Raw genomic sequence first — 26,617 nt, 5'->3', positions numbered from 1 at the left:
CGGAAAACGAAAAATGGAAAACGGCATGGGCTGAAGAAAGATGGATGGAATCAAAAGAAGAATTGGATATTACGTATGGTGATATCTCCTAACTAACTAAACCTGGTCTACAATCGGCACTTTTCTCCTGGGAATGCCACCTTGGACCCAGCAGGCTGGCGCCCCCAGGAGTGGCGTCCGAATGCTCCCCTATTAAACAACACTAAATAACAAGACGGACATATGCAGACCTCAGGCAGAATGGGGAAGGGAACAGAAGAGAGCAGGTCGCTGGATAACTAAACTAGAAGTTTGACTCCCGCCTCGAAGCCATGGTCGTGGTGGAAAACTACCTGGAAATATGTGAATCACAACATCTTTTCAATCAGAGAAAGTATGATGCAGACAAGAGAGAAACACGCGCCCCCCCCCCGCTGCTAGTATAGACAGATCTATCAGTCCATGCCAGTTCCGCCTCTGAGTCCCCGGACCATTGGGGTGAGAATTGAATCTCCAAACGTCAACCGCCCATCTAGTGCTCCAGGATACGCAGGCTGCCCTGCACGACACAGTTCTCGAGCACAGAGCCCGGGGGAACGTCAATAGTGCTGCCCTCGGTGGCAACAATGATGACGGTACCCTTTAGCGTCACGTTGCGACCCAAGTTAACAGCACCGGTGATGGTGAGGTGGTCGAGCTCGACAATGCGAGGAATGCTAGGGATGTGCTTCTGGAAGTCCGAGACCTTCTTGAAGTCGGAACCGAGCTTGATGACGGGAACACCACCGAAGCGGTTGGGGTCCATGACCAGCTGGCCGTGCTCCAGGCGGTAGAGGTCGGACTTGACCAGCAGGAGGTCCGAGCAGGTCTTGACGGGCAAGAAACGACGGCGAGGGACGTTGACACCGTGAGCATTCTTGAAGTGGCGGATGGCGGCACCGACGGCAGTCTCCAGCTGGTAGATGGCCTGGTCGGCCTCGCCCTTCTTGTCCGCGGCGATGGACTTCTCGTTGGCGATGATCTCCATCTCCAACTCGTTCTCCTCAACAACCCGCTTGATGGCGCGGAGGTTCATCCAGATGTTGTTGGTGTTGAAGTACTTGAACTTCTTGATCGACTTGAACTCGTTCACGTGCTCCTTGGGCACCTGGGCGATTTCGAGCAGGCGGACCTTGCCCTCGTAGTCAATGATGGTACCACCCTTGACGTCGGCCTTGGTCTTGTCGGTCAACTCCATGATGTACTCGGACTGAGTGTCCACCATGTGCTGCAGGATGCGGAGATCCACGACGGCACCCAAGTTGTCAGCGTTGGAGAGGAAGATGTACTCGACCCCGCGCTCAAGGAGCTTGTCGAGGGTACCAGAGTTGTAGAGAGACTCGAAGACGTCACCGTGTCCGGGGGGGTACCAATCCTGGAGAGGAGCATCGAAGGACTTGGGAGCGGGGAGGAGGGAGTCCTTGATGATACGGGGGTAACGGGACTGGTTGAAGGTGATGATGTCGACGTTGTGGCCCTGGTACTTCTTGATGATGGACTGAGTGTCCTGGTCGGTGTTGAAGGAGTTCATCAGGACGAAGGGAACGTTGACGTTGAAGGTGCGGTTGAGGTGCTCGATCTGACGGACCGAGAGATCCAGGAAGGACATGCCCTCACGGACCTCAATGACGGACTTGGGGCCAACGCATCCCATGGAGGTACCCAGACCACCGTTGAGCTTGACAACCGCCAGCTTGTTCAGGAACTCGACCGAGGCCTCGGCGCCCAACTCATCGTAGCCAACCACCTGAGAGGGCTGGGGGGGAGCGATGCGGTCCCAGTTGACCTCGTTACCCTTGGCCTTGTCGTTGAGGAACCTGCGGAAGAGAGCGAAGAAGTTGTCCATCTCAGCCTCGAAGCGCTTGCGCTCCGTGGCATCGGGAACAGTCTCGGCGAGGGCGTTCAGGGCGTTACGCATCTGAGAGGCAGCCACGCTGGTGGAGGCATTTTCAAAGGCCTGGATATCCATGCTCATTAGTATCGAAACTATGGAAACAATGGCCGCAGAAGTCCAGAGTGCAATTTTCCGTTGCCCCATTCGCAGGTAGTAGACAGACTGGGCAGCTCTTTGCAACAGCCCTAGAAAGTGGAAGTTTGTCCAGAAGAGGGCTTGCCAGGCCAGACGAATGAGGAGACGGCTGGTCAGGAGATCCCGTATCTGACCCGAGCCGATGACCTGGCAGAAAAGGCTCAGGATGTCCAAGGGGGAAAATCGCTGCGTTCTGTCGAAGAACACAGCCAAAAGAAATAACAGAAAAGTGCGGCCGAAGCGGGTATTGGTGATGGTTTGACAAATCACAAGTAGCCGCGCGAAGTACAGCGCCTCTATGAGAGTGAAATAGAACAGGAGTGGATAACAGCACGAGGAGCAGGTCAAGGTGAGGCAATCAATGAGGGGATCCCAGTCAACCAACGCCCACAAGCCGAAAAGGGTGGGTGGTAACAGGGAGGCCGAAATGATGATAGGTGCTCTAGCGAAGGTTCTGTGGGTGATATTGTAGGCGATAAAAGCAATGAGAATGAAAGGCAAAGCCCAGAAGGCAACGGTACAGTCAAGGACTGGCATTTGCCTGAAGGCAATATGGATATGCGATATGATGGTGGTGGAGAGGATAACAGTTGTGAGAGAAAAGAACCAGGAGATCTGGTGTCATCCACTACCACGCCAGTAGCAGGCTGCTTGGTCTGGCAGGCGCACTCTTTTCAATGCACTTTCCACCTGGCGGATGGACATTTGGGACGACACAAGGCAAGAGCACGATAACGAAGAATCAAAGTCGAACTTACCATGTGAGACTGGGACTTTCCGTGGTGCTTGCCAAACGAGCCGGAGCTGGCATCGCCGGCAGGAGCTCTGAGGTGAGTGGGCAGAGCTTTGGAGGCCATTGTGAAGGTAATAATTTTGGGGAGGATGAAGAAAGAGAGAGAGAGAGAGAGAGATGAAGAGAATGAAGAGACGAAGTTGTGAGGAGGGGAGGAGATGCGAGGAGGTGGAGGACAGAAAGTTGCTACTGTGGATCCGCGACAGTTGGGTTAGTTTAGGTACCTTAAGATGTAAAGGTGTGTATCAACAGCAGCTGAAACCGGGAAGTCAAAGTGGTTCAAAGTGGTCCAACGGGTGGTCCTTCTAATGATGATGATGGAATCTCGCCACGACGCCCGTTAGGGGGTGTGTGTCTGTGTGTTTGGGTGCATGTCAATCGCATTGGTAGGTTGGATAAAGGGCTGGTCGATGTCGACAGATTGCCGTCATGGACCCAACTATTGGTGCGACAAGAACCACCATCGACCAGGGGAAGAGCGGGGGAATGCGAAGAACGGAAGGGAGGAGGGGGAGTTCAGGGAGCTTCAGAGTACTGAACTGTACGGTACTTACTGGAGAGTGGAAGATAGAGGAGGGGGAGGAAGAGGCGGAGGAGAGATTAGAGATGATGAAGGATTCAAGAGCAGAGAGGAAAGCGAAAAAAACTAAAGCAAGTCAACCAGCTTGGATGAGGATGAGAGGTTATTTATTAGTATTCTTTTTTTTCTCCTTCCTGGATCAATGATGACGATGTCTTAAGTCTGGCTTTGGGTTATTTATTTTCGGCGGGACAAAGTGGGGGTGTGTGGAAGTGGAAGAGGGGGAGAATTTCCAGGAGAGCAGCAGATTATGGATACCGAGTCATAACCAATCTTACACTAATCCACACTAAACCGTAGTCTCAGGGGAAAGGGGCCCGTGACAATACCTGACAGGCTGATAGGGACAACTGAAGGACTTGCCCAACAAACTAACTGGAATGTTTCTTAACTTCCTTGGTCTGGAGGGGCAGCGAAAAGAGGGGCGCTATTCTTAGTAGCTTCCAGTAGTTGTTCTTCTCTCACTTCTCCCAGTTCACCACTGCCCAGTGGCCCAGTAGTCCAGTGGTCCAGTGGTCCAGGCTTGTTCCCTCTCAGTCCTCCTCAGCTCTCCCTCTCCCTCTTCCACTTCACCAGAGCTAAACGCCATTCCAAGCAGTTAACCACTTAGTCACCTTAGTCCAGACAAGGATCCGTGACAGAATGATCGGATTCAATACACCCCATCCATCCATCCATCCATCCATCCGATCTCTTCTCTCCTCGTCGATCGAGATACACATACACATAGCCTACCGATCTACCCCTCCCTCGTCTAAACCAAACCAAACCATCAATTGAATTCCAGGGCACCGACAGACAGCATTGCAGATGAACAACTGTCATGCAGTCTCATCCAACACATCCCACACCCACAACCTCCCTATCTCCCTATGAGTACGTAGTGCTCCGTACCCGAAGACATCATCTGACAGTTGGTGCTTCTTTTCCATCCCCTTCTAGACCCATCAGTGCAGCAGTGCTTTGATCACTCTCTTCCCCCCCCCCGTCTCCCTCCCCCCCTTTTTCTCAAATTCAGGGTTCAATCTGGCTTGCCCCACCAAAAAGACCTCGTCACCAAACTGGAGTTGAATTTAAATGAGACCAGCAAGCTACGTAGTCGACTACGAGTCTAGCTCCTGAAACTCTTCTTTCAGAGTAACTAGACTGCGGACAAAGGAGTACTGTGAAAAGAAACAGCAGTTAGAACCTTCCAGCTGCCAAATAACCTGCCAAACCCTCGCACAAACTCATGTAGTATATAGATCACGAATCCTACTCCGCCCATCCACAACCACATCCACCCGACAATCATCTTATCGGCCAGAGCTCGGAGTTCCAGAGCCCAGAGAGAAAGTTCATAACCAACCCTACTAGTAGTAACCCATCGCCAATATCATCAACATCAACCCCCCCCTAAGCCGTTGATTGATCATTGATCAAGTCTCACTCTCAAATCAATAGATCCTCTCCACAACAAGACATGTTGAACATTCATTTCTAATAATAAAACCGTCTTCGGTCACCCCCAAAGATGTAATAATCAACCGAACATCCAAAATTCTACGGCAACGAGACAGCCTCCAGCCTCGAGCCTCGAGCCTCGAGCCTCCTCCCGATTTAATTTCCCATGACAGCGACAGCTTGAGTAGGAAACTAAATTCTCCTATTTTTCCTGACCTGACTCGACACAAAAGACTCGACAGTACAAAAATCCACGGCGGAAACCCCCTCCTTTCAAAATTTCGTCTCGACCGACTGACATGCACTACACCACAACTTCCCGAGTACGAGTCCAATAACTTACTCTGTACATGCAAGTAAAAAGGGAAAGTAAAAAATGATACGTTTACCTACTCATGTAACTCCGTACTCCGCGGACTAACAACCACAATCACAACCACACTCCCGAGTAAAAAATAAAAACAAGAACCATACTCGAGTCAAATCAAATCAGAGTAAAAAATCATCACGACTACGTACGGTAACCAAGATGAGGAACCGTACAGCTCCTAAGTTAGCAGTCCCAGAGACGCTAAGGAGAAATAAAGAAAAAGGGATAAACAAGTGCCAAATCATCCATTAATTACCCCTTTAACACAGATCGGCTTTACCATAGTAAATCAACTAACTTACTCCGTTAAAAAAAAAAAACCAAACTAATGTATGTATGTCAGTCCAAAACACGATACGGACCACCGTTGCTCGTTCTCTCTTCCGGTCTCTCGCCCGCCGCCCTCGCCCGCCGCCCTCGCCCGCCGCCACCCGTTGCCTTTGCCTTGCCTTAAGGAGATAGGTAGTTAAGTGACAGCTGGCACTGGCGCTGGCGGCGCCCGCCATCCACGTTGGGCGCCACCTCCCTTGCCTCATGTACTGTATATACGTATATAATTACCCCATACCATCTACTTATGCCATTCATGCAAAGGTATCGCAGAGTAGAAGAAGACGTCGATCGGCCTGGAAATACCTACCTACCCCTCACCTGAAGGGGCAAGCAAGTACGCCCTCAGCAAGCTGAAAATACAAGCAATGTCCCCTCGTTGACTAGTGTAGGTAGTCATCGATCTGGCCAGGAAAGTCTAGAAAGAACATCTGCTGCCCCTGTAAAGTGGATTGATGAAATGCCCCCACTTGGTCAACAATGGCGGACGGCTATCGTCCGGCGCCATCGAATCCCTCCCTACAGACTCACAGAGATGGCCAAAGGAACCTTCTTACACCTCTAACCGTTCACATACTGAACAAACCGATATAGAGATATAAATAATATATACAAGCAAAACATAGCAAAATAGCAAAGCGTCTGATTCAGCCGCCCCCGAGTATTCTCATTATCCAAACGCTACGCTAAGTGGGCAAAACACCCCAAGGATAGGTATCACATCTTCGTCCATCTCGAACCAAATGCAAAAAAAAAGAAGACATAGAGATAGAAAAAGCGAAGCAAAGCAAGATAGTATATGAAAGAAGAGCGAAAATAAAGAAATAGTTCAGGTCGTTAAGCAATAGCAACAAGATAAGAATCTCCCATCAAGCTCCGCTGACGTTCCGCTTGCTGAGGAAGCTGCGTCGACCGGCCTTCTTGGAATCAGGGCTGTCCATCACCTCCGACGCGGCATCGTTCGTGTTGGAGTGCGCAGTGCCGGGCCGAAGAGTGGATTCCGTTACCGCAAAACTGCTCCGGAGTGTGACCGTGCCACTGCCCGCCTTGACCGACTTGTCTTGTCCAGCAACAGATCCCTGATCGTCCACGAAGAAGATCCCTTCACCCAGCACCGTGTCCGACCCAAAAGTGGCATGGTCAACCACTCGCACCTGGTACTGCGCATCAGCAGTGGTGTTATGCACCCGACAGGTCTCATGCGACGGGTCATAGAACACAGGTCCACCACCCGTCTTGTGGGCCTTGGTCTTCAGAACATCTTTGGCGCCTTTGGGGCCAACCGCCTTGATAAACACCCGCACGTGTGCGTTGGGCGGGTATCCGCTTGCAGAAACAATCGAGATGGTGGCCGTGCCAGCCTCGCCCTTGCCGTTCACCCCAAGTCGGTCCCCATAGTGAGAGGCGACGCTGCGGCTGCGCGCGTGCTGCAGTTCGTTCTTCGGGGTAGAGCTAGGCGGTGTCTCGCCCTCCACAAGGACAGCTGCCGGGGCGAGGCTACTTTCGGCCGCGGGGGCTTCTTCGGCCTCTTCCACAACCTCGTCTTCCGCACGGAATCGTGACATGAGACCATGCTTCAGGAAAGACGCACCCTTGATCACATTGCCACCAACGAATCCCACACCCTTGACGGGGGCGCCGACAATCTTGCCGGGGGTGGCGAATGTGCCGTGGAATGTCGAGGACCCTTGTCGCGACCGGACCACATAGGCCGGTTTGAACAGCAGCTTCAACCGAATTGCACCGGACTTGCCATCGAGGGGGTATGTCACTTCTTTGCTCTGGAAAGGTTCCAAGACCTGAAGATCGATCGGTGTTCCGCCCAGGTAATCGGCCTTGTCGCCGAAGTCCCAGTCGTACACATCGACCCGGAAAGACGCTCCAAGGCGGGACTTGACAGGAGCTTCAAAGAATTCATTCCAGGCCGGGTGGAGCGTTTTCTTCTGTACCTTGGTCTTGTACACCATCTCATCATTGAGGCGGAACTTGCAGTACGGGTCACTGTAGCCGTTGCGGTCGGCCGAGGGGAGATCGGCGGCATCCATGACGTCCACCCGCAGAGTACCCATGTTGTTGATACTCTCAGTGGGGTCGAGCTTCATCTGGACCGGGATGTACCGGGCACTGACAGTGATCTTGCTGATTTCTCCGTCATTGGACCGAAGGACCAACTCAGTAGGGGTGTACAGAATTCGCTGCAGAGTGGAAAGCGTATCACCCGTCAACTTGGCGATCGTGTGATCGTCGCTCTCATCCTTGGTGTCTTTTTTGTCGATGATGCGCATCGTGATCTTGGAGAATTCGAGCTCACGAACGAATGCGTCACCAACATCCTCAAGCTTGGCTGCCTTCGTACGGAGCTTAGGAGAGCTGTACGCAGGGAACATGTAATCGTCCATCAAGATTTCCACCTGGACATTGTGTCGGGAAAGCTGAACCTCGTGAACGTTGAACACCAGGAAGCCGCACTCGTATTTGGGAAGGTCTTCCACAGCGATGTACGTCTTGGGAGCTTCCTTGATTGATCTGATGGACATCGTCTCCGAATCCTTGGCAGTTTGCGGGCGAGTTCCGTTTGTATCGAGGCTAGCACGGCTGCTTGCAGCATCCGCATGACCGTTCGTAGTAGTTCCATTGGTGCCATTGGTTCCATTGGTTCCATTAGGAGCAGCAGAGGTCTTGGAATCGATGCTGGCAGACTTGGAATGTCCGGCCGCACTCTTGCGCTTAGACTCCGTGCTTTTCCGACTCAGTTCCGTACCCTCCGTCTCGCCATTAAGATCATCCGATTCCTCCTCGGACTCTTCTTCGGGGTTGACAACAGGAAGAGCTGGATAGAAAGCCACGGAGTAGTTCAAAGTTCCTTTAGGTGAGCCGTTCCCAAGACGGAGGCCGCTGGAGATGAGCTGCTTCTCGTCATCAACTTCATATTCGCCATTCTCATTCTCCCGAACGTAGTCGCCAGCTTTGATTTCTGTGGCACCTAGTGATCGATCGCTGTTGATGGTTTCCTCATCCATGACCTCTAACGTGATCTTCTCGCGAGAGCTGTGGATAGGCACATAGACCACCTCGTCCCACTCGGGGTTCAGGTTGTTCCTGAATGTGACGGTCCGTGCTTTCGTGTAGCCGGAGATCAAAACCCGTACGTAAGGATCAGATTTGCCCATGGTTTCCAGGTTTCGAAGATTGGATGCACTCTTGAAGTGAAAGCGCATGACACCAACGGGATCAACGTATCCAGCGCCATGGACGCCACCGACGGCCACCGGCTTCCAGTCAAGGATCAGCTTAGCGCGGCCCGTTTTAGCACCATGAAGATGGAACCATTGTTGGCCCTTTTCCATCATCTTCAACATGTCATTCAGCTTGATTTGATAGGTACCGAGAATGGGATCCTTGCCAAGGTCACGATCATCCTTGATCACGAGACCAAGGCGTGCGCTCTTCCTGTCCGTAACCAAGAACTCCTTCGCCGCGTTCTGGAAGATGGGGTTGTTGGTGCGCTTGAGCTTCTTCGTAATATGGATCTCCTTGCCGTTCAACAACAGGACACCGTACGGATTAAGCTGACCGACCAAACTCTTGGACGCATCCAAGTCCTTGGCTTGTTCAACAATGAACCGAGCAATACCAGTGTTCATCTCAGGTGGCGGCTCAACCTGACCATTCTCCAGCTGTCTACCACCCAGGACGGGGAAGAAGCGAATATCTGCGTGAACTGCGCCACGAGATCTGCCGCTAGCCATCACCTCAAGGAAGAGACCCTCATGTTCCGGCTGCTGCTCCAAGCGATCAAGCGGGAAGGTTGCGGTTCCCAGTTCCTTGTCCTTGCGGAACTCGTTCCAATCGTAGGGGATGATGGTCAAGGATTCAGCGAAAGAGGTGATGATTACATAGATGGTCTCATTCCATCTCGGGCTGTCCGTGTCATGGATGGTCTTAGTACGGCCCAGCTCGACGCGGTTGTTCAAGGTGACGACAGCGTATGGGTCCGGAGTACCAGCAAAAGCATCGGGATTCTTCAATTGGCGAGCGCCATGCAGCGTAACCGCGACCACACCGATGGCCTGGTCGACAGGGTTGCCGGCCAGCATCTTCGCAATTTCAATCGGGAACACGTTGGGGGCATACATCATCGGACCGAGATTGTTGTGAATCTGCTCCTTGATGAAAGTCTCCAAACCAGGAATGAAGTTGATATCGAAACCAAGGGTATCACCGCCGAGAGGCTTACAGACGTAGTCGATTTCCGGTCGGTCGAGGAAGCAGACATCCACCCGCTCAATGTGAGGGAAGGGAATTTGCAGCTTGACCTTCACGCGCATCAACCCGCTACAAGCCATGTCTTCCACAATCACATCCAGACCCTTGCTGACCACACCCTTACCCAGTCGGACTTCCAGGACGACCTTCGGGTTAATCTTGTTCTTTAGCTGGCGAGCAGTAAGATCCATAGTGTCGTTGGGTGTGAAGCTGAATTTCCAGTCCATGATAACGGTGTCGACTTCAGTCTTGGGGTACGTTTTGACGTGCTCCAGTCGTGGCGGCTTCGAACCAAGGATGAAAGTCTTCAAGCGAAGACTATCGAGCATCGCGGGGGTTGAAGTGCTGAGAACCTGATCCACCGAGTTGATGATCGTATCGCAAAGAACGGGAGCGTAGATGGGCCAGAACTTGACCAGGAAACTGTTAATCCATTCCAAACTTTCGGTGTCCGTTTCCAGTCGTTGCTTCGCCATTTCACGATTCACATCGTCCCGGAAGTTTCGACGAACACGCCGAATCGAAGTCCGATAGTAGGTACTGCAAGCGGCCATGATGATAAACACCCAGGCCAGTCCGCCGCCCAGCACGGCAACGACCCAGGATGCGAGACAGGCGAAGACGATGACACCGGCATTATGATACCAATCTAGCCCCAGCGTTAGCTCCGCCACTCGTGCGCGCGTGAGGATCGGCTGCAGTCCTTACCTCCGAAAAATTTATCATCCAGTTTTCCTTCCAAGAGTGTTTGGTGATCTAGCAGGGTTCCCTCTTCTTTCTCCTCTTGTGTCGGCTGGTGTTCGAACTGTGGGGCCCAGCCCGTCCGGTCGCGTGCCCATCGCAAGTCTTCCTCCGAGGAAGCCTCTCCATTGGTCTGCGCTGTCGCATCTTTCTCATCTTCCTTCAGGATGTCGGTTGCGGATCTTGGAGGGGGTAAATCGTATTGGTCGGGCGTGCCGTCATCCTAAGTAGCGTATGTGTTAAGTCAACTGCTTCATAAACGTAGGATGCTGCGAAAATGATCAAACTCACCTTATCCGTGATAATAGCGACGCCTGTTGGTTTATGCTCGTGGTGAAACCCGGGGGGCAGCCGCTGCGAATAAAGACACCTGTCAGTTACCGGAGACCCTGTCGATTCAGAAATGAAGGGGATCTTACAGCTCTAGCGGCAGCGGCTTTGGCCTCGGGAGACGCATCCGGGTCGAACTGGTAGGCTGGTACGCCCGCCTTCCGGGTCTCTTCGACTAGAGTCTTCTCGACATCCTCTGCGCGAATATCGGACTGCGGATCTTGTGCGGCATTCTGGGCCACCTCAATGGCACCTTGTTGCCGCAATTCGTTCTTGCTGCCTTCTACGTCTTGCGACGCCATGGCTTTTGGAGGGTGGGGAGATGAGGAGAAAACCTCGGGGAGGGGGATGGTGAAAGATCACCTATAGCTTGAGTCCCCAAGCGGCACAATCTGAGTTTATAAGTCAATTGGGAATCTGTTCGGTTGTAGAGTATGGCGGGAAATAGTGGTCAAAAGAAAAAAAACCATGTAGAGAGAGGAAAAAAGAGAAAATGATGAAGCGGGGGGTGGGAATTGACAGAGCGAAAGAAGCTCCTGTCAATGGGAGTGAAGCGACTTGCTGGCGCTCGTCCTTTGAGTGGTTGCCTTGGCCTCCGCGGCGGGGAGGTGGCTGAAGCAGTGGACGGCAGCGGCAGCTGCTGCTGCTCGGGAGAGGAGCTCCTCGGTGAAGCTGAAGGCTGGTAGGAGGTCCACTAAACCCCAAACCCAACCCGATTTTTTCAGGAACAACCAGCAGGATACGTATCAGGAGTTGGTGGAGTTGAGGAAGGGGAAGAGGGGGCAGGTGGGGAGAAGTATTGGAAAAAGAACGAGGAGGGGGAAAGAGAATTAAATTAGACTTGCTTACCTTAAATTGTGAACTGGGATGAAAGAACCGAAGTTGGAGAGGGGGAAGTAAGTTACATAGGTAAAGGAAAGAGGGGAAATCGAATGATGAAATATGGAATAAGAATAGGAATAGGAATAGGAATAGGAATAGGAATAGGAATAGGAATACGGGGGAACCTCACAATGGCAGCACACAAAAGCGGCCGGCCGCGGCGGTCATGATTGACTACTGATTGACGCCAATTGCTGGTTGATGACGAGGAGAAGATACGGAGTCCGGAGGGTTCCAGCGCGAACGGATTCAATTCACAGCGGAGCCACTTGCGTCAGAATAGGCAAGCAGGCAGTTGGTTGTTCTACAAGTACTTCAGTTATCGGCTTTGTTGTTCTTATGCTAACAACTCTAACTAATTATTTGTTGTTGCAGCCACTACTCCTAATTCCTTTGTACTTCCTCTTTTACTTTGTTATTGCTGTGAATGAAGCTTTCCAGCTTCTCCCTCCTGGTCAAAACCCGCTCAATCTCCATTGAACCACCAGATCTGGTATAAAAAAGGGAAAGTGCCAAAGAGGAACCCACCAGCTCCGGAAAGGGAAGCGCGCCGATCAAAAGAGAGAGAGAAAAAAAAAGATAAAAAGGATCCTCTTTCACTCCAGCCTCCCCACATTTAACCAAACTTCCAGCCGAAGAAGCTCTGAGCAAGAACCGTTCCACGAGGCACAGGATTTTGATGAGTATCTCCGAGGGACTGAGTATCTGATCATCTTCAACCATAATCTGATTGTTCTTTCTGCAAAAAGTCATGGGTGAGAACTGAACTTATCCTCTTTCCACTCCCCATTTACATACTGTCTGCAATCGGACTAGTTGACGCCAGCGTCCCGATCTATTGGAAAGGCCAGCACCGCCACAGATCGGGCGCCGCCACAAGTTCTCGCAACTCCGCTCCGTATCTTTTCCATGTCCATAATCGATAATTCCGAACCTCTCGGGCTGTCCCCCTCCCCCCTATTCTTGATTGGATTCCAGGGGGACCCCCCCCCCTTCGAAGGACCCTCCACATCAGAGTGGGCTCAACAATGGTCAATCCAAACCAGCAAGTTCAATTTAATATAAACAATTCTTTGTTCTTAGCAAGAATAACCGAGGAATTCCGAGGCGTACCCTCGACGAGCCCTAAGACGTCGCCCTAACCGAATTGGGTAGTACAACTGGACGATAAGTGACCAAGCACTTTCACCACTCCATCAACTGATTACTGTGACACCGCCTGCATTGCATTGGAGTCAAAACGAAAACTCAGAAAGAATAATATCTCCAAAGTGCCCAAGCCTGCCCAGGTCTAGCGAGTGGCGGCAACAAAATTGCCGGAATAATGTGGATGCCTACTCGTCACTGAGTGCCGGTCACACGTATCAGTACAAGTTACGGAGTACCTCTGGTTATCATCTCCGACAACATGGCTACCAAGTATCTCAACAACGACAAAGAAGTAACACTTTTACAACCATAATGACTGTCGAGGAGACCCATATCCCCTCCCCAAACCTACAAGTACTAAACAATCCCGCAACTTCCTTCCAACCTCCTGCTCAAGCAGTTAAGGTGAAACGCCGTCAGACCACCGCTACGCAACGCGCGGAGATCTGATCAACCCCGTCGTAGTCGATCGCAGGGGCTCCGTCTTCCGTTTCAACACCCAATGACTGCGCCCAGAACATAAGCTTCGAAGCTGACCAGTCGAAAGTACCGATCTAGCGCATTCAGTTTCGCATCCACGTCATGCTATACTGCACTCTACGGTACTTGATTATCTTTCTATGTGAAGTACGGAGTACTGGACAGTACAATGGATGTACGGTGCTCACCTCCAGTCATCTCCCAGCCAGGACTTGAATTGAACCACAGTGACAGCATGAGTCCGGAGTTCTCTCGGAAACCAAACCCTAAGAACACAAGATCAGATGTGTGAGAACACTAAAGCACGTTCCCAACCTTCTCTTTTCCTCCTACTGTAAGACCCGCTTATAACGATCCTCGGTAGGACGATATTCCGCCTAAAGCGATCTTACCCATGGTAAAAATGTATTTCACCATACAAAAATCGGTATTATTCGAAATAGCGACGATCAAAATATAGTAAAAGTTGCCCATACAAAAATCGTTATAAAGAGGACAAAAGTTACCTAAAAGGGTAATCATTAAGGTCAATCCTGAGAGCGAAGCAGTAAGTTATACAGTAAAGATCATGTGTATAGGCTAGCTATACTCCAACAATACAGCGATATTTGGCTATAACGATTATACATAGCTTCACCAATTCAATCGTTGTAAATGGGGTTTGCAGTACCCGTCCTACGTACCATTTACCAGCCACAGCCCCCCCCCCACTCCCAGATCCTCAGTAGATGTACGGAGTATAGCACAGTACAGTAGGATAGATCAACACCAAACCTCCAAGCATAAGATACGCAACACAAACACAAAATTTCAATCAAAACCACACCACGCCCATCATGCAACAACACTCCGACATCCCCGACATCTCCGACATCCAAGGCCGTGTAACTTTGACAGTATACTGTAAGTTTGTTTACCCGTGACTTTCTGTTTATTTACTTACCAACCAACCAAGAAAAAAAGATCGACTTGGGAGGACTCCACTCCACTTCGCTCGCCCAGCCCGAACTTTCGAAGTTCGCCACCAAGATCATCTCAGCTTGACTACGGCCTTTTTTCAGCCCTGAAAATCTGCCCTCCCCCCCCTCCCCCCTCCTCAGCCCCGACCTCCCGAGATGTACTAGGTACGGTGTAGTATGTTCCAGTCCACCCACGGTTCCCGAGGCCATCCCAATCCCACCCGATAACTTATTCCCGCATATACTTGAACTGCACTCGGTCGGAATCAACCCTATATTTCTCCAATTGAAGTAAACACAGAAACCTCGAGTGGGAAACAACCCCTTCCAAAAAAAAAAACAAGAAGCTGAACAAGTACTGAGTAAACAAAAGAAGAAATTAGATTAAGCTGAAGATGATGATGACGAAAAAAAAAAACAAAAAAAACCAATCCCGTAAAAAAGCCGAGGTCGGACATCCAACGAAAGGTCAAACTCTATGGACAACAAAGTTCGGCAGTGAGAGAGAGTGTGTTAAACCTAACCCAGCAGAACGTACTGTACATAGTATTCGTGCGCCCGGATGGTCTGGCCTGGTCGGGTGGCCTAGATAGTTGTGTGGTCTCTGTGACTGACTGCCCTCTCTCTGCTTGCTTGAAGTCTACAAGAGTGCTGTACAGCCCGTGGCGCATACGGGTCATCATTCAACGATGAGTACTAGTATTCTAGGGTAATGGCACTGCTTAAACCCCCGTGGTCCTGGAGGGGGTTTGAATGGCCTAATGAATTCTCGTATACCGAGCCAGCGGTCGCAGCTGGCCAGCGGAAAATCAATCGCAGATGAAAGATACGGTGTGAACATCCAGCAGAGCACGAAATGAATATACAGGATACATCGACCACTCAACCTTGCAGTTGGTGCTTGCTACCTGTTATATACGGTACCAGAATGGAGTACAATGCCATTAGAAATACACATCTCAAAGCATGTCATTTCATCGATCTGATATCAAATGCATCGTCACTGCCGTAAAGTAACAACGAGAAAAAAATACATCAAGAGGGCGCCATAGAGAACGCTTTTCATAACAGATTAAATGATAATCGCAAGTCACAAATTTCGCCCATCCGTATCCCCATCACCACTGCCTCCTTCCACTACTGGCTTGCTCACCGACCCATGCGGATGACGCCCGCGGCCATCAACTTCTGGATCTTCATCCGCACCTGGGAGTTCTTCATGTGCTCCTGGAGGGCGGCGGGGTCGCTCTTGGCTTGCTGGAGGATGGTCTGCATGATAGGGTCCTGCAGGATGGACATGATCTATGGTTTCATAGTTAGCGACAGGATCCCACTGATGTTATCAGGTAAATGACTCACCTCAGGGTCGTTCTGGATTCTCTCCATCGTCTGTTGCTCGGTCTCGCCGGCACGGGCGCTGAACTGAGCGTCCAAGCACTTCTGCTGCTGCTGCTCGATCTCCCGGGCGTGAGTACCGTCGTCGTGCTCCAAAGCTTCCGTGCAGACATCCAGAGCCTTGTTGTACTCCTTCATGGCAACCAAAGCCTGCGCCTTGCGCATGTACGCCCGAATGAACTTGGGATCCCGCTTGGTAGCTTCGTCACAGTCCTGCACGGCCTGGGGGAAAGCCATCAGCTTGATGAGAGCCGCAGCGCGGTTGGAGAACCCGCGGGGGTCCTCGGGGGCGCGCTTGGTCATCTCGGTGAAGGCATCCACGGCAGCGGGCCAGTCACCCTCCTGGAACTTGGCCTGGCCGAGTTCGCGGGCCTTCTCGGCCTCGGCAGGGTCGACGTAGGCCTCCTTCTCAGCCTTGGCCTTGGCCTTCTCCGCGTTGCGCAGCTTCGTGAGAACATCGGGAGTACGGTGCTCAGTCAGCGCCTTGTGGTAGAACTCGATGGCCTGGCTGAGGTCGCCAAGCTTCTCGTATGCGGTACCGATACGCGCGAAGGCCCTACGATCACAGACGTTAGCCACGGTTGGATGCAAAACCGCACGGAGGAACCTTACTTAGCAATGGCCTTGAAGTCGGCTCTGAGCTCACGACCCTCCTCGACAGCCTTCTGGCAGGTCTCAATGGCACCCTGAAGATCGCCCTTCTCGAACTTGGCGGCACCGAGGTTGTTCAGGTAGGTGATGTCCTTGTGCAGCTCCCAGGCCTTGCTGTAGTGCTCAATAGCCTCATCAAACTCTCTCTTCTTGTAGAAATCGTTACCAAGCTTCTTCTCGGCATCGGCGGCCTCCTGGGCCTTCTTCTTCTCGAGGGCCTCCTCATCCTCAGGCTCGGGCTCCGGGGCGGGCTCGGGCTCCTTCTTGGGAGCAGCGGGACGAGCATCGGGCATAGGCACATCCTCCTCCGCCTCCTGCGCAGCGCTAGAGGAAGCAGCGGCCTCCGCCGGGGGAGCTCCAAAGTTCATATCGATACCCAGCAACACACTCATGACCTGCAAGAAGCGGGGGTCGCCGATCTCTTGACCGATGTCGTTGGGGTTCTGCTGCAGGCGCTTGAGCTTGGCCATGAAGTCGGCGTCAGCCAGCAGGGGAGCGGTCTTGGGGTTGCCGGCGAGCTTCTGGAAGAGCTGGGGATCGTTGAACATTCCGCCGAGTCCTCCCATGGGATCGCCCGTCACACCGTCGGCCTGGGCTTCGGCATCGATGGCCCTCTTGACAGCGTTGAAGCCATTCTTAGCCTGGTCGTTGGTGGGTTCCAGCTTCAGAGCCTCTTCGTATGCGTCGTGGGCAGCCACTGGACAAGAGACCGTTAGCCGCGGTAAAGCACCGAGTGTGCCATCCGACACGCTTAGGGGTCTAACTCACGGAGATCGCCCAGACCGCGATAAGCAGCACCTTTGCGGATCCAGCCCTTGGACCAGTCCGCCTTCAGATCCGTAGCCTTGTTGGCATCCTCGAGAGCCTTCTGGTATTCATGTTGCGCGGAATATACAGCGGAGCGGTTAGAGTAGAGGATGTGGTTGGAAGGCTCAACTTCAATAGCCTGGGAGAACTTGTCACTGTGAAGGTGTCAGTGATCAGATTTACTAGAGATGTTCCAGTCATCGCTGGTCCGAATTTGATTGCCTCGATTTTCAAGCGGGGTAGAATACGGGACCAAAAATACGTACATAGCAGTAGGATAATCCTTTGCAGAAAAGGCCTTGTTGCCCTCTGCTTTCAAAGCGTCAGCCATGTTTGCAAGACAGGTGACAGTAGTTTGGGGGAAATGAGAAAGAAGTGAGGGTGGAAGGAATGAGGGATGATGGTTCTGGGGGAGGAGGGAGTTGAGTGCCGCCGGGGGAGCCAGTGCCAGTTTAAACTACGGCCTGAGCTCTGCCGGGAGCTTCTCGAAATTTCCGGGAGGGAGAGAGTTACAGTACTCGCAGCCTCAGGCCACTATAAGGCAGAAACAGCTGTCACTTGTGTTAGCCTGAAGCTAGCCTGAAGCTAGCCTGAAGCCTCAGGCCTCCATGCATGTGAGGCCAAGCCCGAAAGAGAAAGAAAGGCCGCCCAAAAACATCTTCTTTTTCCCGCCGTCATCGAATTGTTCTCCAAAAATTCCCTTCTTGATTCTTTTGCGCTCATTCCTTCCAGTTACTATTGAAAGCTAGCGATTCACAGCTGGGGACTTTAATTGAACCTCTCCCCACCCAACCTTCTTCAACCAGTCCCCCAAAAACCCCGGCGCGCGCTTCTGATCATGCCCTTCCATAAGCCTTTCCGGTGATAGTTTCCTTTCAACACAGTGTGAGAGACATTTCGGACAAGATCTCCCCTCATCTTTTCCCCGCCGCGCCCACCACCGCGAACTACAACCCTCTCCCACCCCTCCCCCAACACCCCGAAGTTGATTGAACCGCCGCAAACAATGGCCTCCTCAGCTGGCTCTTCAGTGAGCGAGCTTTGCGCCCGACTCTACGATGCCTGCTTGAGAAACTTCCCGTCCGACCATCTCTTCTACCAGCAAGATCTCCTCGGACTGGGGATCGTCCCCAAGAATGACCTCGCCCTCCTCCTGCAATGCACTCAATCGCTCGTCGACCAGAAACTGTTCCGCCTGCTCCAGGGAAAGAATGATCGATTGGCGTGGAAGATTATCTCCCGGGAGGATGCAGAGAAGTATGAGCCCTCCCAAATCTAGCAATTGAATTCGAAACTAACATGAACGAACCGCCCATAGACTGCAGAATCTCAGCCCCGACGAGAGTTTAGTCTACAATGTCATCCACTCGACCGGGCGATCCGGCATCTGGGTACGCGCGATCGGCACGCGCACGAACCTGCACAAGTCGATCCTGGACCGGTGCCTGAAGTCGCTCGAAGGGAAGAACTACATCAAGAGCGTGCACAATGTCAAGTTCCCCAGCCGGAAGATGTACATGCTGGCGGGCTTGGCGCCCAGCGAGGACGTGACGGGCGGGGCCTGGTTCACGGACGGCGTGCTGGACGAGAACTTCATCAACAGCGTCGCCGGGTTCATCGAGTGGAAGGTGAGCCAGAAGAGCTGGTACGAGGTGCCCGCCGTTCACCATCGCAACAACAAGCGCCTCAAGACCGCCGACGGGAATGGTGTCAGTAACAACCCGCACGAGACCGACGCCCAACCGCAAAAGGAATACATCCCCTTCCCCGCCGGGTATCAGGGCTACCCGACCATCCCCGAGCTGACGGCCGCCGTCAACGCTAGCGGCATCACCCCCGTCCGCCTGGGCGAGGAGAGCATCACCCAGCTCCTGGAGATGCTCTGCTACGACAACAAGCTGGTCGCCCTCAACAACGGCGAGGTCTACCGCTCCGTCAAGACCCCCGCACAGGTCAAGTCGCAGCAGGCGCGCAAGCCCCCCGGCGAGGACTCCGGCATAGACGACCGTCTCGTCCGCAACGGCATGACCGAGGCCCCGTGCGGTCATTGTCCGGTGTTCAAGCTCTGCGCGCCCGGTGGAGCCGTCAGCCCGGAAAGTTGCGAATATTTCGATCCCTGGTTAGAAAAAGCCCTGGGATTTTGAGAGAGGAGAGAGTGTGTGGAAATAAAGCAGTGATCGGTTCACTCTGAGTGAACCATCTCTCCCGTGTGTCTCAACTTCTATCTATACCTCCTACTTATCTCTTTCTCCTTCACCACTCATTTTTTTCCATTTCCGTTCTTGGATTATTCCCCCACCAACACATCATTTATCAAACCACTTTTATCATACCTTACCCGACTTACTTACTGTATACCAGTCTTTTTGCGCATCCATAAAGAAAGGGGACAACCAGCTCTTACGCTGGGCGATGATCTTGTTTTGCTTTTGCTTTTGCATAGCGATGGCGTCTTTTGTGTTAATCATTACTTTTCTGCTTGTGTCTCCACACTCAGTGTCTGATAGTGGGTGTGGGACGAAGGGGGGCCAGAGTCATATGTTGATGCATGGTCTGTCTTTTTGTCTTTTGTTCATCAACAAGAGGTTCTATACTCCAAATATAAAGCCGAGGAAAAGAAGTCGAGGAACGAGAACCAATCCTATCTACATGTTTCCGGCAGCGACTGCACTATATCTGCGTATCTCTAGCTGAAGCCACACTGCATTGATCCCTAGGTTTCCAACCCAGAATACTAAGAACCCGTTATTGTAGATTAGATTGATCCCAGGTATGTACTTTTAAAAATACCACCCACTACAGCTTATGTACGACCATGTGAAGAAGCATAACACCTCCAAGCCCACGGAACTAATCACATCATCATCACCATTCCATCAAGGGGCTACCAAAACCTAACTCCAAAACTTCAAGACTAAAGCAGTAAAAGGGTATAAAAGACGACATACAGACTCCCCGCCCCAAAGAAAAAAATCACGCGCCCAATTTCGCCGAACACTGCGGACAATACCACTTGCCCACGGGCTCCCGGGTCAACCCGACACACTTCCAATGGAACCACTCGAACTCGCAATCCTCGTTGTCGCACGCCACCATGTCGCCATGGCTGACGCTGCGACACGTGCAATACACCTTGGTATCCTCGTTGCCCTCATCCTCGTCCTCCTCCTCGTCCAGATCGTTTTCGCCGCCGCCGCCGCCGCCGCCCACCCCGGCGCCACCGCGGAGGTCGGCATGTTCCGAGTCCGACATGTCGGCGCTGCTGAGCAGGGAATCGTCCTCGTCGTCTTCACCACCAGCAGCACCATGACCACCAGGTCCAGCCGCCGATGACGAAGGGGAGGATTTCTTGGTGAGTTTGAGGCGGCCGCTGGCGCTGGAGGATCGCTTGCTGTGTTTCCCGTTGAACCCGCTGCTGCCGCCGCCGCCGCCTCCGCCGCCGGTCTTGAGTTTCTTCAGCTGCTGGTGCGGCGCGACCTTCTTCGTGAGGGCCTTCTTCGTGGTCGAGGCGGAGCTGCGGGGCCCGGCGCTGCCGGCGCGGCTGGAGGCGGGCGTGCCCCCGCCTTTCGGGGTGCCGGGCCCCAGCGAGGATTGACGGAGGTTGGAGGACGCGGCGGGGAGGGTGCCCAGGGAGGCGTTCAGCCGGCGGCGCTTGTTCTCGACGGCGCCGGCGGAGGATTCGCGCTGGTGCCGTTGCTGGAAGTGCACGGTGCCCGACGGAGTGGCGGGGGCGGAGGAGCGCGCGGCGGACGGGGAGCTCAGCATGGCGGCAGCCGCGGCGGCGGTCGTGGCGTTCCGGCTGAGGGACTGGTTCAGGCGTTGGGTTGCGCCGAGGATGAGGTTCGCTGCGCCGCCAGAGGCGGAGGCGGACCCGCCGCCGCCGCCGCCGTTGGTGGCGTGTGCGGTCGGGGATGAGGATGCGGCGGCGGCGGCGGCGGCGTCAACGGTGGCGTCCGGGAAGAAGATGCGCGGGGGGTCGCGGTATTGGTCTTTGTTGTTGAAGAGGGAAGGGAGCGGGGGGTCGTTCGAGAGCATGCCGTTGCTTTGGAGTTTGTGGATCGCGATGTCCAGGCGCTTGATCTGTCGGTCCAGGAGGACGCAGGCCTTTTCGCTGAGCTGGATCTTCTCGTCTTGCAGGAGTTGCGATTTGTCGAGATTCTGGAGGATGGTCTTGCTGTATTGCTCCTCCTTCGGGTTGGGCGTCAGGCTGCCGTTGAGCTTGATGAATTTCTGCAGGCTGGTGTCGCGCGAGTTGATGGTCGTCCGGCATTCTTGGATGGTCTTGTCTTTGGCTTGAATCTCCTCCATCAGGTGATTGATTTCGGCGGGCAGGTTGGCCACATCGTGCACGAATTGTTCGAGCACCGTGGCGGGGTCCTCTTGTAATTGCGACATTCTTCACGCTGGCTGCCCACGGTCTCAATGCTGAAGCACAGTTGGATGCTGTAACTTCAGCACCGTGTGCTCACTGTGGTCGGGAGGTTGCGGTTCGTGGTGCTAACACTGTGATACGTGGTTCGGTGCTGGTGTGGTTGATCGAGACGACAGCGCAATGGGAGATCGATAGTCGCAAGGGATTCGGAAAGTTCAGGATGCTTCGTGCTTATCGATCACAGTCGAGACAATCGATAGAGACACGCCGGAATTTCGATGTTCCGTGGTCGAAACTGGCTGATTACTAAGAGGTAAACACCATGAGCGTTGCAGCTGTATGCTATTTTTTATATACTTCCAAGCCACTATTCTACTGTTCACAGAAGTTCTAGAACAGAGAAATGCTGAAGAATTGAAGTACTTGATACCCATTAGTGTATTATACCAACTGAATGTTCAAGCAAAAATCAGGTACGTAGTATCTAGTATACAAGAAGAAAAGTACCGAGCGATTAATGCCGGCCCCATTAACGTATTCCTGATACGCTTCCCCAAGTGGTAGGATTCCACTTCCACGATTCCTCGATTCCTCCTCTAAAAAGAAATTCTCATATCATCTAGGCAATGCAAGAGTCCTTAGCCACAATGCGTCTCGCTCATGCCATTGTGATGCAACACAGCAGCACAACAGAAACGCTTGTCGATGCTAATTCTGGATGAGCCTGACTGCACGCACGAACGTGTACAGAACCAATGGAGCGACGGGAGACGAAGTTTATAAACGAAGACATTAGGTGGATGAAGCGACCGGAGAGCGCAGCCACCCCGGCACGTCAAAATATCGAAAAACTAAGAGTATCTTCCAAAGACACAAGTATGGAAGGAGCCTGCCACATCCTGACTGAATCGAACTGTAAAGGAGTAGAGAGGAAGGTCGCAGCCTGATCGATGATAAGATGCGTCCAGGCCAAAACCCTTGAGGGCAGCCTGCTGAGCCAAGAGTGGAGGTTGCCAGCCTATGGATGTCCATCATACCCTGCCGGATTCAACTCTTGCTACTGGAATATCCCGAGTCCTGAGGCATCCTTAGGTCGCTTGCAATGCCGCTGTTGAATTTGATTGAGTGTTGAGCGCAGGCGTATCCGACCAGGACGACTTTCTCCTGAACCGAGTGGCCGCGCTGACCGTAGGCTTCACACGGGTCAACCGCGTGCTGGAAGTAGAGACAGCGGCAAGCTGCGAATCGCTCCACGAGTTTGTAGCACATGATGGTTGAGTATTATGGTGGTGGGCAATAAGTTGAAAGACGTGGGTGGTCTAGAACAGAATGGCGGGTCTAACGTCCTGCGTGCGTGCGCTGGGATATGTACGAAAGGGAGGCAGACGATAATCCGATCAAAGAATGGTAGCTAGTCGCACGACGCGACAGCTGACAGCGATTTGGGTGCGGTGCGATTGATGACAGTGGCCTGCAGTATGATTGAATGAAGGAATCCCCGGACTGCTTAGGCGACCCAGGGGCATATTCACGGAAAGGACTCAATCATAAGCAGATGCAAAGATCAAGACAAGTTGACACTGCCGGGAAAGCACAATCTGGCATTCTAAGTTGTTTTCGATAACGAACAGAGGAAAACAGTAGACTCCAATGCGAGGGGTCCATAAATTGAGACCGCGGCCGTTAATGGATAATTGCTTGAGAGCTCGTCGAGCCGACCTCTTCCATCACGTGGAATACTGAAGACCAAGAACAAGACGGTTACAAACAAAAAGCAGAATCCGTCAAGGTTAAACAAGAATTGGTGAAGCCACAGGGGAAAGAGCACTGAGGGATGGTAGCATGACCGAGAAGCAGGGGCGGAAGGGGTGGGCAAGAAGACAAGAAGAGAAAAGGTGGAAAGGAAAGGGAAGGAAAGGGAAGGGAAGGGTAGAAGAAGAGACGGAATGATAGAATGCAGCCGAAAAACAAGCCAGATTGGTGGTCGAGTCCCCAGGTAGGCCGGCCTCACAGGGCAGAGTTGAAAGTAGTCGATCAGTGGGGGAGGGGGGAGACAATTCCCGGTCAGGCTGAACCTCACGGACCAGCTACGTAGTACTCGTAGGTAGTGTTATCCACCAGGTTCAGTTGGAACGCCTTGTTCCTCAAGAGCCAGAGCATTTCTTTCAATGGGTCGGGTGTTCTCCGAAAGAAGGGGGAGAGAGAGAAAGGAGGGGAGTGACCGGCCGTAAGGCTGCAGGATATGCAGGACGACAAGCAGCCCCGTTCTCGATCAAGCTCGCCGGGGATTGGACCAAGCAGGTTTGGTAGTTTGACCATAAGCGACGTCCGTTGCTCTGTGATAATAATCAAGTCAGTTTTGGTGGGAAAAACCGAGCGTTGAACCGCCTGATGGAGTCAGTCGACTCAGTCGTACTAGTGGAAGAGAAGTGGAAGAAGAGTGGATAAAAACCATGGCGTAGGGCTGAACTCGGCAAGAATAGAAACAAATCGTGCCCGTCCGTCAATTGGCCTGCTTCTTCTGTTCCGGCACCACCAGTTCAGCCACCGTATCAGGCAACAATCTTCTCAATTCATGGTTCGTGGATCCATTATCCTTCAAAATCAATCCTCGGAATATCGGAATGCTTCCTCGCATCCCCTTACAGAAGGTGTTATTTATGATGATCATATTTTCCCACTATTATTATCATTAATTGATGAACACTAAGCTTCTTCAGTGTGACTACAAGAAAGCTTCGTACTCTTGACTGAGGGAAGATTAAGGGGTCCTGGTTCGCTATGCATCATGAGGTAATTTCTGGACCTCGCTGTAGGGCTGACCGTCCAGATGAGCAACCTGGCACAAAACTGGAGCTGCAATTCGCCAGGCGAGACTGTTCAGAAAGTTAGTGTCTTGGGGAAATGGCCCTGGCCGCCCCAATGAAGTCATTACACCACACAGTACTGTATTTTAGATCGTCGAACTTCTGTGGCTGTTTGTGGAAGCCATCAAGGTACTGTACCAGCACCGGATTGCCGTAATTACTCTGTGCTACTGTTTTCGCAATTTCTTATATTCTCTCCTCAACGCATCTCAACTACCAAGCGATACCTCCTACAAATGTTTACGCGTCACCATCGATTGCAGTCATAAAGTAGGCATTGATAAGTTAGACCATCAAATCATCACTTCATCATTCATGTCCCGGCTCATCAATGTAGGAGTTGTCAGGACATTGGGGGAAAAGCCTTGCCGGGACCACTCATCCTATCGTCGTTCCATCCGCCTGGCTATACTGCCGTTTCTAGTAGAGAGCGGATCTTTCCGTTGTTCTTCACTCCTGACCACCACTCTCACGACAACCTCAACTTTCTTTCCTCTTCTTCAGTCCCCACCTACTGTCTCCTTTTCACCCCCCTTCGACGAGGGCACTCCTCGCCTTCCTCCAACCACCACCTCCACTGCGAAGCGAGACCGGCTCGTCCGTAGCAGAGCCCAGAGTCTGGCACTGTCTCCTGATCTCTCTCTCTCTCTCTCTCTCTCTTTTTGTTTGTTTTCTTCTGTGAGCCTTCTTGAGTGCCAGATCTGTGGTCCACATTGCCCCGTCTCTGCCAAAAGGGGAAACATGTTATACGGTTCAATTTAGTATAAATCGGTCCGGTTCCAAACCAAAATGAGTAGTCTGCTCCGCGTCACGCTGCCAGCACACCATCAGGGATAGGGTCATCGATCCTGACAGTGCGCATGAGCTGATCAATGAGAATCGACATTCTTCTTTCATCACCTCACAGATATTGAGATTATCTCCGGACAACAATTCCCTGCCTTCTGACGGCACTCCGGGCCCGTCTGTACTCCTCATCACTGTCCTCCGACTCGGAGCAACTCGCCTCCGAGGACTCGGTCACATACCCGCAGCGACTGCCTCCACAGTCGAGCTTGACACGGTCTCCCTTGCGGGTGATCCCATAGCGCTCACACCGGCAGATCGGGGTCGGTGGGTCACTCATGGAACTGAGCGACGAGGGGGAGGTACTGCCCGAGGAGCGGGACGACAGCGAGCTGCCCGCAGAGCTGGGCGGGCTGTTGGAGAGGGAGTACTCGTCCGAGAGACGGGATCCCGCAAACCGCCGGGTCAGATCGTCCATGGTGGGGGGCCCACCGACAAAGTCGGTCTCCCGGATCTGGCGAGAGGCGTAGGGCTTGGAGGGCTTGGGGTGCTGGATCTTAGATGGCGAGAGAGCTCGGCCCTTGACCACATCCGAGGCCGCCGAGGTGCGACGGTGGCTCTTGCTAGGAGCCGAGGAAGAGCTGGAGGACTTGCCGCCGGGAACATCCAGGATGTTGAGCTTGCGGCCAGTGGTGGGCTCCACCGTATATTCAACAGCAGGGTCATGGGAGACGTGATAGCCATCCATGATATACTGTAGTGAGTGAGTCAGTAAGGTGTGTGTCATTAGAAAAGAAGGAAGCAGGATCACCGACATAGTACCAGTACCGGCCACCCAGCTTGAGCATGGAAGTCTGGAAGCGGAACTTGCCCACCCACGAGCCAGACTTGTTCTCATCGCGCGAGAGGGGGATCTGGCGGGAGTAGTTGTCCCACGAACCGACCAGGTGGACGGTCTTAACATTGGAGGAGGTCCGAAGAGAGAACTTGAGCTGAACGGACGACATTATGGCGATATTATGCAATTGAATCGAACCAGAATTATACTAGAAGATTAGATTATGGTAGAAAGGAATATAATAAGTAATCGTGTCGACGATGGCGGTGCTAATGTTGTTGGGGCGAAGTGACTGCCAGAGTCAATTCGATTCAGCCTCGTGCTGCAGCGGATTGCTGAACTGTCGGTTCGTTGGCTGTGCAAGACAACAGAGCGTTAAGCTTGACGGGGATCCAGTCCTCGACACGTAAAGAGGCAGAAAGAAGATTAAGTTGTAAGGCGAGTAAGTTTGTCTGAGCTGGAAGCAAATCGGGAACAAAAACTATCGTCGACCGGCGACAATGTATTGAACCGTTGGAAGTTTGTACAGTT

The 26,617-nt window shown here is 52.6% G+C and overlaps 6 protein-coding genes across 6 annotated transcripts; 1 reads left to right on the top strand and 5 right to left on the bottom strand.

The window, feature by feature from the left end:
• Positions 1 to 511: 511 nt before the first annotated feature.
• ugp1 (UTP glucose-1-phosphate uridylyltransferase) lies at positions 512 to 2,904 on the bottom strand (the record flags this gene model as incomplete). Its single annotated transcript, XM_020202897.1, has 2 exons — positions 512 to 1,975; positions 2,806 to 2,904. 2 exons carry the CDS (start codon positions 2,902 to 2,904, stop codon positions 512 to 514), a joined length of 1,563 nt encoding a protein of 520 aa, XP_020052509.1.
• A 3,528-nt stretch (positions 2,905 to 6,432) lies between these two features.
• Positions 6,433 to 11,202, bottom strand: ASPACDRAFT_54574 (putative membrane bound C2 domain protein (vp115); the record flags this gene model as incomplete). The annotated part of the gene is made up of 4 exons (XM_020202896.1): positions 6,433 to 10,478; positions 10,538 to 10,793; positions 10,862 to 10,924; positions 10,990 to 11,202. 4 exons carry the CDS (start codon positions 11,200 to 11,202, stop codon positions 6,433 to 6,435), a joined length of 4,578 nt encoding a protein of 1,525 aa, XP_020052508.1.
• A 4,122-nt stretch (positions 11,203 to 15,324) lies between these two features.
• Positions 15,325 to 17,675, bottom strand: sti1 (Hsp90 cochaperone STI1). The gene is made up of 5 exons (XM_020198829.1): positions 17,490 to 17,675; positions 17,185 to 17,378; positions 16,378 to 17,113; positions 15,730 to 16,321; positions 15,325 to 15,672 (listed from the first exon to the last, which is right to left on the bottom strand). Exons 1-5 carry the CDS (start codon positions 17,552 to 17,554, stop codon positions 15,520 to 15,522), a joined length of 1,740 nt encoding a protein of 579 aa, XP_020052507.1. The 5' UTR covers positions 17,555 to 17,675; the 3' UTR covers positions 15,325 to 15,519.
• Positions 17,676 to 18,229: 554 nt separating this feature from the next.
• Positions 18,230 to 19,367, top strand: ASPACDRAFT_35101 (RPC34 RNA polymerase subunit family protein; the record flags this gene model as incomplete). The annotated part of the gene is made up of 2 exons (XM_020200090.1): positions 18,230 to 18,480; positions 18,542 to 19,367. 2 exons carry the CDS (start codon positions 18,230 to 18,232, stop codon positions 19,365 to 19,367), a joined length of 1,077 nt encoding a protein of 358 aa, XP_020052506.1.
• An 829-nt stretch (positions 19,368 to 20,196) lies between these two features.
• ASPACDRAFT_63641 (putative PHD finger domain protein) lies at positions 20,197 to 21,618 on the bottom strand (the record flags this gene model as incomplete). Its single annotated transcript, XM_020203918.1, has 1 exon — positions 20,197 to 21,618. The coding sequence occupies one exon, from the start codon at positions 21,616 to 21,618 to the stop codon at positions 20,197 to 20,199; it is 1,422 nt and encodes a 473-aa protein (XP_020052505.1).
• Positions 21,619 to 25,378: 3,760 nt separating this feature from the next.
• esdC (GTP-binding protein EsdC) lies at positions 25,379 to 26,255 on the bottom strand (the record flags this gene model as incomplete). Its single annotated transcript, XM_020201868.1, has 2 exons — positions 25,379 to 26,002; positions 26,064 to 26,255. The coding sequence occupies 2 exons, from the start codon at positions 26,253 to 26,255 to the stop codon at positions 25,379 to 25,381; spliced, it is 816 nt and encodes a 271-aa protein (XP_020052504.1).
• Positions 26,256 to 26,617: the final 362 nt, after the last annotated feature.

The sequence above is a fragment of the Aspergillus aculeatus genome (genome assembly GCF_001890905.1).
Source record: "Aspergillus aculeatus ATCC 16872 unplaced genomic scaffold ASPACscaffold_17, whole genome shotgun sequence".
NCBI classification, from domain to species: domain Eukaryota; kingdom Fungi; phylum Ascomycota; class Eurotiomycetes; order Eurotiales; family Aspergillaceae; genus Aspergillus; species Aspergillus aculeatus.
The sequence above is the reverse complement of the archived record's forward strand: the minus strand, read 5'-3'. Positions and strand labels throughout refer to the sequence as shown.